This window comes from Microchirus variegatus, assembly GCF_963457635.1.
Source record: "Microchirus variegatus genome assembly, chromosome: 2".
Taxonomy (NCBI): domain Eukaryota; kingdom Metazoa; phylum Chordata; class Actinopteri; order Pleuronectiformes; family Soleidae; genus Microchirus; species Microchirus variegatus.
Genome location: NC_139803.1, coordinates 1,663,074 through 1,676,319, shown reverse-complemented (window position 1 = coordinate 1,676,319; position 13,246 = coordinate 1,663,074). Strand labels below are relative to the sequence as shown.

Below are 13,246 nucleotides of genomic sequence, written 5' to 3'. Positions count from 1 at the left end.
ATCCTCTCAGTCAAATCTATATCTGTTTCAAAAACCACAATGCACCTTGGTGTTTCCAAGAGGCGGTCCACACTTGGCTCTTGTCTGCTGATGTGAAAGAGCAGAAGTAGGTGTGGTAGGAGAGATTACCCAGAATCCTCAGCGTGCTCTCCACCGTGAATAGACCTTTGTGGTCTGTGGCTTTAACGGTTGGGTTTTCCAGAGCTCCCTGTGGAGAGGAGGGTTCTGTAGCCCACGTTACCTGAGGGATGGGGTAGATGTTGTGAGAGGAACAGGTGACCAAGTCATCGGTCACCTCCAGCATCACCGACTGGATGAGAGCTAAAGGAGAAACAAAAGGAGTGGACGACAGGCGTCTTGTTGTCATTTATCAAAAGGGCCGAGCACAAAGTCAAAATCTGCTGCAGAGCGTCAAACAAACATCTCTGCACATGGACCACATGCACAAACACCTGCCTCTTCTGACCAGAATAAAACATCTGTGCATTAACTGGAAACTTGGGAGTGTTAAAAACTGAACAACATCAATGTGAGGAGTTGCTGTAACACACTGACCTTTGACCTCCAGGTTGATAAACATCTCCTGGTTGCCCTTCCGCGTGCTGGTGTAGCATTTGTACCTGCCCTTGTCTTGAACTTTGACCCTCCTGAGGAGCAGCGAGGCGTTGCCGTGAGGGATGTGCGAGTTGAACAAGCAGGTTCTTCCACTGAAATGCTTGTTCTGGAGTCCAAACTGGTCCTTGTTGTAGTAGTAGCTGTGCACCGGGATCTGCTGCTTGTACCAGTGGATCACTACGGTGGCCGTGGGTCTGAAGCTGCAGGGCAGGATGCAGTCGTCCTGGATGATACAGGTGACGTTGGACTCTAGTAATAGAACTGAGAGAGAGAGAGTTCATATATATGTATGTATATATATGCATCATATGCACGAGCATCACCAGGCAAGATCACTGTGTACTTTACATTTTAAAGCTAAAATAAAGTGTTTGCTCTGGTGTTTTGGTCTGAAGCATCAACCACAACCAACAACACTTTCCTTTCTGACATATTTAATTTCAACGTTTATCATTTCAAACAGAGCCGCATACATATATATATATGTATATATACACATATATATGTATATATACATATATATGTATATATACACATAGACATAATATATATATATACACGTATATATGTATATATACACGTATATATGTATATATACACGTATATATACATATATATATACATATATATATACACATGTATATGTATATATACGTATATATACATATATACGTATATATACATATATATACACATGTATATGTATATATACGTATATATATACATATATATACATTTATACGTATATATATACATATATATACATTTATACGTATATATATACATATATACATTTATACATATATATACATATATATACATTTATACATATATATACATATATGTATATACATATATATACACATACATATATATATATAGACATATATATATATATATACATACATACATATATATATAGACATATATATATATACATACATACATATATATATACATACATATATATACATACATACATACATACATATATATATACATACATACATATATATACATACATACATATATATACATACATATATATATACATACATACATATATATACATACATATATATATACATACATATATAAATATATATATATAGTGGACTACAGTGCAGACACAAAACGCAGATTTGAGAGACAGAGTGTAATAATTGTTGAGTTCAGTGTTTGTTATTATTAAACTCATATATTTGATCATGTGGAGGAAATTAAAAGAAAACCGACCAAACGTCACGTTTGCACTGATTTCTAAAGATAAACCGTATTAGTCAACTTCTAACTTCAATTTACACTAAAATTAACATTTTATTTAATTTATATGTCGGTGGGTGCTGGTGAAAAAACAGCAGTTACTTATCTCCAAACCAAATAGATATCGTCAGCGGTGATGATGACATAGTTCTGTCATCGGTGAACAACCATTAAACGCAAATATTAACCCAGAGCATCGGGAAAATTCACGACAACATCAGAGTACAACGAAACGCAAGAGCAGTAACTCGATCATCTTTGGTCAAAAACAAACTGCTCGTGTGCAAAAAAGTACGGAGCGGCGATCGGAGAAGACGATACCTTTCGAGTCGCTCAACAGCAAATTCTCCAAGAAGATCAGAAGCACGGAAGTCACAAGTCCACGAGTGTTGGCCATGATGGTGTGAGTGGTGTTAACACTGTGATGGTGTTTGGGGAAACGTGTGTGAAAACACGTCGCCGTGCACTCAACCGTGTCCGAGTGATTCCACTTCACATCCTCCCTCGCACTCATGAAACACTGACTGATTAACAGGCAGCTAAACATTTAACCAGCGCTTCAGCACGCGGCTCTGCGGCGTCACACGGCGCAGGGTAAATACCATTCGTTAGTTCGACGACATCACGCGTCGTGAGAGAATTTATTCTACTCGCATTCTGCCAATGAACCACCGTCTATGTTCGATCGCATGTACGAGTTAAGCCCAATTTATACTCCTGCGTAAAGTGCTCTGCGTAGGTTACGCAGTGTCCTCTGCGTCGACGCAGAACCTGTTGAAGAGCCTCTGCGTCGTCTCCGGCTGCACAGAATATAAGTGTCCGTCACTCCGTCAAGGGACAACGGAGACGGCAAGAGCTGCGATTGGTCCTCAGGACAGGCCGAGATAAGCTGCTCTGTGTCGGCTCACAGTGAGCACCGAGCGTCCACAGAGGGCGGAGCTGAACACCGCCGACTTCGTCGCTGCCGAACGAAAAATACTTCATATCTTAACACACACAGCACATGTTTAGACTCTAAATGGCCAATTTCTCGCCTCAAATTATCTTAAAACTGCGTTCCGGGACACAGAAAAGTGACAAACGGCCACTGTTTCAACAACAACAACAGTCTTTCTCCCTCGGACGCCATTGCTCACTGTAGCCAAAAGCACAACAACCTCGCGCAGCGACCCCTACTGATCGGGCGGGAAATTGCAGCGCCTATCCGTCACCACGACGCAGAAGTATAAAGGCTCGAGTGGTCTACGTGGTGACGCAGACGGATAACGCATTACGCAGTCGGAGAAGTATAATGTGGCCTTTAGTCGCAGGTTCCATTTGCAGGGATTTCTTTTTAGAAGACATTGCTCATGTCTGCCCTGATTCAGCTTAAATCCCAGATTAAAAAGGGACAGTTCCGTGGAGTTCAGTCATCTGTGCATGTTTTGACTTCTCTGTTGATTCTACACGCGTTTCCCCTTCATCCTTATCGTCTTAAATACTTGTGTTTCTATGTGTGTGAGTCTCAGGATAGCAGTGTTTTGTTTTTTTGCGTGTCTGTGGAGACATCCTTGCATTATTCCATAAGGAGGGCAGTGTTTGCATCTGCTCCCTCACCACGGTCGACGGTCGGTTGGGTTGATGGTCGGGTTGATGGTTTGCATCCTCCCCGCCTCTGCAGGGTGCAACTCCTGCAGAAAATCCTGTCATGTGTAAAAGTAGGCTACAGGCTTTGTTTCCAATGTATTTTTATCTGCTCAGAATGATGATGAAACTGCTGCTTGTATTATCCCCCCCCCCCACCCCCGCCCTCTCTCTCCCGCCCTCTGCTGCCACCAGTTTGTAGGTTAGCGAAAGATTTCCACCAGCCACAGATAAGAAGATTAGAGAGGGAATTAACGGCATTCCTTTGTCGTTGTAGGAATAAATTGATATTTGGTTCTAAACCAGAGGGCGGGGACAGTGTCGCGTCAGCGGACGTAAGCAGAGGGACGACACAGCGACGAGCTAAACTCGTGCACTGGGTTTTCTGGACTTGACGTTCATCCCGTTACAGGAGATGAGCGAGCAGGCCAACGCGGACGCGGCTGCCGGTGTGTGTGGAACGAGTGCGAAACACTGCGACATGGACGTAAAGTACTGGGACGGAGCCCTGGCATTCCCTGGCTGAGACGCTGACACAGTGGGGGCGGGCGGGGGGGTGGGGACGGTGGACGTCTGGGTTTCCTCTTGTTTAACCATGAGAGCGGCCCTGTTGGCCTTCAGGCTGATGTCTTTGGCCTGGTTGTGGCCCGTGGCCACGCAGCTCGACGGCAGCCACTTTCCCCACAAGAGGAGACACAAGGAGACGTACATGGGCGAGAACACCAGGCAAAAGCACGGAGGGTGAGTGGCATTTGAAGGGTATTTGACCTTTGGTGTCTGACAGCTACTGCACGTGTTGTGTACAGTGAATCAAAGTAAGAGCAGGTCAGAGACGGCGTCTTTCAGAGTTGTTTACGTCATCGCTAAAGCTTGATTTCACTTCGAAACAGTCCCTTAACGAAGACAGGAACACAATAAGACCACGTTGCCATCGTAGTGCAAAATAAAATATACACCGCTGATGATATGATAAAAGACTGTGATCTGAGAGGGGGCGTACCTATGTTCCCCGGGTCCTAGGTTCCCCGATCCCACTTTGTGGAAGCCTGGGTGTGGAGCTCCAGGGTAAAGGGTTAGGGTTAGGGTCCTATGTTCCCTGGGTCCTTTTGGGCGAACAGCGGGGAACATAGAACCCTTTTTTAGAGAAAGGGTCCTATGTTCCTTGGGTCCTATGTTCCCCGGGTCCTATGTTCCCCGATCCCACTTTGTGGAAGCCTGGGTGTGGAGCTCCAGGGTAAAGAGTTAGGGTTAGGGTAACGGGTTAGGGTCCTATGTTCCCTGGGTCCTTTTTGGGCGAACAGTGGGGAACATAGAACCCATTTTTAGAGAAAGGGTCCTATGTTCCCCGGGTCCTTTTGGGTGAACAGCGGGGAACATAGAACCCTTTTTTAGAGAAAGGGTCCTATGTTCCTCGGTTCCTATGTTTACCCGATCCAACTTTGTGGAAGCCTGGGTGTGGCGCTCCAGGGTAAAGGGTTAGGGTCCTATGTTCCCCGGGTCCTTTTGGGTGAACAGCGGGGAACATAGAACCCTTTTTTAGAGAAAGGGTCCTATGTTCCCCGGGTCCTATGTTCCCCGATCCCACTTTGTGGAAGCCTGGGTGTGGAGCTCGAGGGTAAAGGGTTAGGGTCCTATGTTCCCCGGGTCCTATGTTCCCTGGGTCCTTTTGGGTGAACAGCGGGGAACATAGAACCCTTTTTTAGAGAAAGGGTCCTATGTTCCCCGGGTCCTATGTTCCCCGATCCCACTTTGTGGCAGCCTGGGTGTGGAGCTCCAGGGTAAAGAGTTAGGGTTAGGGTTAGGGTCCTATGTTCCCCGGGTCCTTTTGGGCGAACAGCGGGGAACATAGAACCCTCTTTTTTAGAGAAAGGGTCCTATGTTCCCCGGTCACATACAAAGCGGGGGAACATAGGACCAGGGGAACATAGATACGGTCCCGATCTGAGATCTGTGTCAATGCACTGGTAGAACACAGCGTTCATTAGATTTAATCCTGGTGCAAAAAGTCCAATTAAACTGGAACAGATGTCGTTTCTCTTGTGTTGTGTGTCCGCGTTAGAAAGAGAAAGCTAGAGATTTAACGCAAGCTGCTGTCGTTTGTGGTCTTTGCTCGTCAGACGGGTCAACCTCAAGATGAAAAAGCTGGACAGCACCAAGTCTCTGCTTATTAAATCTGAGCAGCTGCTCAGGATTGAAGACCACGACTTTGCAATGCGACCGGGCTTTGGAGGTAAGACAAACTTAATTCATCCGTGTAAAAACAGTCGTTGCCGTCTTTGGTATTATGCGTCCTAAAAAAAAAAAACCTAGTGACCTAGATAGTCTGCCATGTGAGACAATGACTGCAGACAGTAGGACAGACGCAATAATCTCAGGGTCCAAACTCTTTCTATTTGACCTTTTTAAACACTAACAGTTACAAGTTCACGCTTTTATCATCCTCTTATTTTCATTGTCGCAACCATCGTTTTTCACTTATACCCGTTTGTGTTTTTCACATCATCCCTCTCATACTTCACCACCCTGATGGTTCTCATCTTCATTAGATAATGGCACAGGCCTACATTGCCAGAATTAGACCACTATATGATGACATAACAACCCTTGTATTAACAATTTTAATTCATTTTACGTTATTATAATCCTTTGATTTCTTGAACAAACATAGCAGCACAAGTTAGACAGCGTTTTCAAACAGTAGCACTGTGTAGCACTGAGCTGAGGGAATGGTCTCATCCATTCATTGGCTATATAGGGGGGGGGGGGTCATTCCATCTTTGCTCAGACCTGAACCACTGCAACTTTTTGACCCTTTGCAGGTTCAGCTATTCCTGTTGGCATTGATGTGCAGGTGGAGAGCATCGACAGCATATCCGAAGTAAACATGGTACGTTCCTCTTGCATTTCTATAGTTATAGCTTATATACCGTGTCTGTTTTCCAACCGAGTGACTGAGTTTTGTTTTTTTTATCAGGACTTCACCATGACTCTGTACCTGAGGCATTACTGGCAGGACGATCGCCTGGCCTTTGCCTCCAGCAACAACAAGAGTCGTACCTTCGATTCGCGCCTCGTGAAGAAGATCTGGGTTCCCGACGTGTTCTTCGTCCACTCCAAACGCTCCTTTATCCACGACACGACGACGGAGAACATCATGCTGAGGGTTTATCCCGACGGCAACATCCTCTACAGTGTCAGGTAAACCAAAAAAAACAACAAAATGGAATCGTCAACAAGAGTATTCAACCAAGGCAAACGTTTACATAGATAGCACAATATCAGTATCCGCAGATATCAACTTCAATGTCTTTAACAGTCGGCTGAAAAGGCTGCTTCCTCCTTGACTTCTATGCAAAAATATTGTGTTAATTTCACTACAGAAGGCACTAAATGACCTGGGCAGTTGGGTTAGGCTTAATGTTGGCTGCGCCCTACAGTATATCAGCATGTTTGCAAACGTTCTAACGTGGCGTGTGGATGTTTTGTACTTCAGGGTGACCGTGACGGCCCTTTGCTCAATGGACTTCAGTAGTTTCCCTCTGGACACGCAGAACTGCTCTCTGGAGCTGGAGAGCTGTGAGTATCAACCATCCTGTCCAACGCCCCAATAACAGACCACCTTTAATATGGCAATTCATCTAAAGGCAGTCGGCGTCTTTCAGAGTTGTTTGCGTCATCGCTAAAGCTTGATTTCACTTCAAAACAGTCCCTTAATGAAGACAGGAACACAATAAGACCACGTTGCACGAACAGCGGGGAACATAGAACCCTTTTTTTAGAGAAAGGGTCCTATGTTCCCCGGGTCCTATGTTCCCCGATCCCACCTTGTGGAAGCCTTGGTGTGGAGCTCCAGGGTAAAGAGTTAGGGTAAGGGGTTAGGGGCCTATGTTTCCCTGGTCCTTTTGGGTGAACAGCGGGGAACATAGAACCCTTTTTTAGAGAAAGGGTCCTATGTTCCCCGGGTCCTATGTTCCCCGATCCCACTCTGTGGAAGCCTGGGTGTGGAGCTCCAGGGTAAAGAGTTAGGGTTAGGGTTAGGGTAAGGGGTTAGGGTCCTATGTTTCCCTGGTCCTTTTGGGTGAACAGTGGGGAACATAGAACCCTTTTTTAGAGAAAGGGTCTTATGTTCCCCCGGGTCCTATGTTCCCAGTCCTAAATAAAGTAAATAAGTCGTAATCCTGAAGCAGTTTCAGCGTCTTGCTCTCTGATGCAGATTACTTTCAAGTTTCTCATGATCGAGTCTGCATTGCTTTACTATCGAGGCCTTGTTTTTCTCTGCGTATCGCACTGTTGAACAAACGGGGGGGGGGGGGAACAGCACCCCCTGCTGTCCTCTGAGAAGAACCCGCGGTGTGTCACAACGCAATGCTTTCTCTCCCCGTCTTGAAGATGCTTACAACGAGAACGACCTCATGCTCTACTGGAGGAACGGGAACGACTCGTTGAGGACCGACGAGATCGTGCTCTCGCAGTTCTTCGTTGAAGACTTCCAGCCTTCCTTTGGGCTTTCCTTCTACAGCAGCACTGGTACGTGAGCGTGGAGATGTGGAGCTCTTTGACATGTCCTCACTTTGTGGACAACCACAGCGCTCCTGCTCTTATCGAGTGACATTAAGTATTTTTTAATAACCTCAAATCTGCTGTAAATGATAGTACGCGCGGGTAAACACACTTTTTACATGGCTCCATTGAAACTCCCGATACCTTTACAGGTACTTACTTCTGACAATTTGGAGAAAATACACACTCTTGTTGAGTGTTAAAAGAATAGAGTAATAGCATGCTCATAGCTCTCTGTTCGATAAGATGCTACGGTCAATAGCTAGTTAGCTTAGCAATGAAAATAGAGGCAAAGGGAAACAGGTACATACTGCTTCAAATTGAAAGTAACAAAAAATCCAGAACCTCTAAACTTAACTAATCAATGTGCTAGTTTTTATCCATTTGCTACTACTATGCTAAGCTTAATTGAGCTAATATGCGCAACATATGTGTAGACTATTCTGGTACATAATCCCTAATTCAAATACACAGATTCCTGTATGAATATATATATATATAGATATATATATATATATATCTATATATATATATACACATCTATATATACACATACATACATATATATACATACATATATATATATACATACATATATACATATACATATGTATACATACATATATACATATGTATACATACATATATACATATGTATACATACATATATATACACATACATATATACACACATACTTATATACATATATATATACATACATATATATATACATACATACATATATATACACATATATATACATACATATATATACACATATATATACATACATATATATACACATATATATACATACATATATATATACATACATATACATACATATATATACACATACATATACATACACATATATATACATACATATATATACACATATATATACATACATATATATATACATACATATATATACATACATATACATATATACATACATATATACATACATATATATACACATACACATATATACATACATATATATACAAACATATATATATATATATATATATACACATACATATATATATACATACATATATATATATACACACATATATATACACACATATATATACATACATATATATACATTCATATGCTAAACTGCTTGGCAAGAAATGAGAAAAGTCTAAAGATAATAAACTAGATGTTGAGATGTTAAAGTAATCTTTTGGAGTTACATCTGCTCCAGGAGACTCACTGTTACAGTTAAAAAAAACAACCTTTCCATCAAGTACTTAATTTACTACGTTTGAAATCCTCCCCACTTACTCTTCAACCTAATATACCGATATCTCTCTTCTCAGGTTGGTACAATCGTCTCTACATAAACTTCATTCTCAGGAGGCATATCTTCTTCTTCATGCTTCAGACGTACTTCCCCACCATGCTGATGGTGATGCTGTCCTGGGTGTCTTTCTGGATCGACAGGAGAGCTGTACCTGCCCGTGTCTCTCTGGGTACTGACACCACGATTACATTAACCCACACCGAGGCCTGAAGCGCCTGGAAAAAAACGCCTCTAAAACCTGAGCTTCGATGGCGACTGAATGAGGGATTTGTCAGCCTCTGTAGCAGATATAACTCAGAAGTTATCAGCGATGACGTCATCAAAACTCCTCAAAATCACTGCCTTCACAAATCTCTCCGCTGTCAAAGTCCTCCATGTTTGTGAGAAGTAATTTCAAAACAATGTCGCGAGGAACCCTTAAACCCCTCGAAAATTGACGTCTCCGCTTTCTCCATGGTAGAAGTGCGTTTATGCAGCAGCCGCCAAACAGTCGTGAAGTCTTGAAGATGATTACTACTCTCATTTCAGTTAACTAAATACAACAGCACATCAGAAACATAAAAGAAACCTGCTTACAGCACCATGAAGGCTCAGTAAATCACAGAGGGAAAGGTTCACCCGTCCAAACACACAGAAGTATAAAAGTATAAAGATTAGATTGTGGATTTTACATTTGGAGTGAGCTTTTCTTTTCCCTGTGATGTTTCAGGTATCACCACGGTTCTGACGATGACCACCATCATCACCGGCGTCTCCGCCTCCATGCCTCAGGTGTCCTACGTCAAAGCTGTGGACATCTACTTATGGGCGAGCTTCCTGTTTGTCTTCCTGTCGGTCATCGAGTACGCCGCGGTCAACTACTTCACCACGGTGGAGGAGATGAAAAGGCTCCGAGGGGCAAAGGTCATTGACGTGATGGAAAAAATGACTTGATATCCACCACTGAGCCGAGAGCCTGACTGTCTGTCTGTCACCACCTCTTCTCCCTCTGCAGATTCCAGCCTCCTTTAATAACACCCAGGCCATGGCCTTCGACGGCTGTTTCCACGACAACGACATTGACCTGGCTCCTTTCCCAGAGGTCTCCAGCAGCGCCAACACCGAGAGGAACGCCCAGTCGCAAAACTCAGAGGGCACCAGGCTACGTCGCAGACATCCTTTAAGACACAACCTCAGTTTCATCATGAGCAACAGTTACATGATCGACTCTTACTCCAGAGTCATGTTTCCCCTGGCTTACCTGCTCTTCAACATCGTCTACTGGAGTTTGTACGCATAGTAGTGTTAGCTATGCACGGATGATCTATTCCGTTCTAGGATACAACCTCACCTTTTCACCACCATCTGCTGTTTAGTGCACTTCATTTTATCAAGAGATGTTCAGTTCAATCCAGTGTCGGCCGTTTCATTAAATGTTTGCTGATGTTTATAGATCTTTGAGGCTGTTTTGTAAGAGAAAGGGAAAATTTGTGATTGCACATCAAGGCAAAGGTCCGAGGAGAACAGTCAGGTTCGCAAATGATAGAAAAGTAACTCAATTAGCCATATTGTATGTATGTTTATTAGTCATAAACATGTGCTCAGCTTTTATTGACAAAAGTCACATTACAAGTAGAGGAAAGACTGCTTAAAAGCTGCTAAATATTTGAAACTGCAAAAAACTGCCCTCCAGCGGACAAAAGTGACATTACAGGTAGAGGAAAAATTTATAAAACGTTGCTAAATTGTTTAAACTGATTTTAAATAAATAAATACTTGAAATAAAGAGAGAAAAATGTGATTAAAAGCTGCTAAATTGTTGAAACTGCAAAAAACTGCCCTCCAGTGGCCAAAAGTGACATTACAGGTAGAGGAAAGATTGATAAAAAAAAGTTGCTAAACTGTTTAAACTGATTTTAAATAAATAAATACTTGAAATAAAGAGGAAAATGTGGTTAAAAGTTGCTAAATTGTTGAAACTCCAAAAAACTGCCCTCCAGTGGCCAAAAGTGACATTACAGGTGGAGGAAAGATTGATAAAAAAGTTGCTAAATTGTTTAAACTGATTTTAAATAAATAAATACTTGAAATAAAGAGAGGAAAATGTGGTTAAAAGTTGCTAAATTGTTTAAACTGATTTTAAATAAATAAATACTTGAAATAAAGAGAGGAAAAATGTGATTAAAAGCTGCTAAATTGTTGAAACTGCAAAAAACTGCCCTCCAGTGGCCAAAAGTGACATTACAGGTAGAGGAAAGATTGATAAAAAAAAGTTGCTAAATTGTTTAAACTGATTTTAAATAAATAAATAAATACTTGAAATAAAGAGAGGAAATGTGGTTAAAAGTTGCTAAATTGTTTAAACTGATTTTAAATAAATAAATACTTGAAATAAAGAGAGGAAAAATTTGATGAAAAGTTGCTAAATTGTTGAAACTGCAAAAAACTGCCCCTCCGGTGGCCAAAAGTGACATTACAGGTAGTGGAATGATTGATAAAAAGTTGCTGAATTGTTTAAACTGATTTAAAAAAAAAAATACTTGAAATAAAGAGAGGAAAATTTGATTTAAAGCTGCCAAATTGTTGAAACCGAGTAAAAATAAATAAATAGAAGAAAATTCATTAAAATGTGCTAAATAGTTAAAACTGAACAACATAAATCAGAAGAACTTTGAAAACTGCCCTCCGGTGGAAAGTAACAAAATACAGTAGTTACTGTACTGAATACTTTTTTTGTGTATTTTGTATTTTTCTAAGTACAATTTAATCAGGATTTTGTATTTTACTTGAGTACGTATTGACTCAAGTATTGTACTTAGTTACTTTATAAATCATATCCGTTACTGAGTAAAAATAAAAATTCAGCACAATGAAGACCTACAGGTGGGAAAATATACAGCAGAACCAGACCAATGATGATGTGATTAGCATCAGCACTGGAGCGTGAACATAGAGTGCACGCCAAAAGTGACTACTTGAGTACATTTTCAGATGACCACTTTTAATTCTACTTGAGTAATATTTCATCAAAGTATTGGTACTTTTACTTGAGTACAATATTTTTAGTACTTTTTCCACCTCTGCACCTCTGGTGGAATCTCACAAGTGTAATCTGTATTTTGACACCAAGATAATCCACATAGAGTTTGTGACTGCAGAGATTTACTTACTAGTCATTTTAGAGCAGCGACTCAAAAAAGAGGGTCAGGGAAGAAGAGGTTAAGGCTGGTTTTTAACAAATCTCTTAAGGAATAATTTTCATGAATTTTTGAAATTCAGGAAATGATCCATTTGCCCTGATGCACTTTGACAGTGAGCTGACTTTCTTCTCGAAAACAAAAAGTATCTCGGAATGACTGTATAAAAAAGTGGATTTTGGGTTATATAAACCCATAAATACTACACATTGTACCTTTAACAGTTACTTCATGAACCGATAGTGACGTTAAGACAAACATCCTCCCCGGGAATCAGTGGTGAAGTGACCGCAGGTCTCAGTGCATCACACCGTCACAGCTCCACTGGCGCACACCGTCATCAGTGTCGTACGGTGGCCCAGAGGTGTCAGGACAAATACAGAAGCCACAACACGAATACAAAAGCCACAACACAAATACAAAAGCCACAACACCAATACAAAAGCCACAACACGAATAAAAAAGCCACAACATGAATACAAAAGCCACAACACAAATACAAAAGCCACAACACAAATACAAAAGCCACAACACAAATACAAAAGCCACAACACAAATACAAAAGCCACAACACAAATGCAAAAGCCACAACACAAATACAAAAGCCACAACACAAATACAAAAGCCACAACACGAATAAAAAAGCAACAACACAAATACAAAAGCCACAACGCTTTTTTTTTTTTTTTT

The 13,246-nt window shown here is 41.5% G+C and overlaps 1 protein-coding gene across 1 annotated transcript; it reads left to right on the top strand.

The window, feature by feature from the left end:
* Positions 1-4,096: 4,096 nt before the first annotated feature.
* On the top strand, positions 4,097-10,659 carry gabrr3a (gamma-aminobutyric acid type A receptor subunit rho3a; the record flags this gene model as incomplete). The annotated part of the gene is made up of 9 exons (XM_083910381.1): positions 4,097-4,242; positions 5,619-5,731; positions 6,321-6,388; positions 6,476-6,699; positions 6,995-7,077; positions 7,891-8,028; positions 9,397-9,549; positions 10,090-10,283; positions 10,375-10,659. The coding sequence occupies 9 exons, from the start codon at positions 4,097-4,099 to the stop codon at positions 10,657-10,659; spliced, it is 1,404 nt and encodes a 467-aa protein (XP_083766507.1).
* Between the last annotated feature and the right edge of the window lie 2,587 nt (positions 10,660-13,246).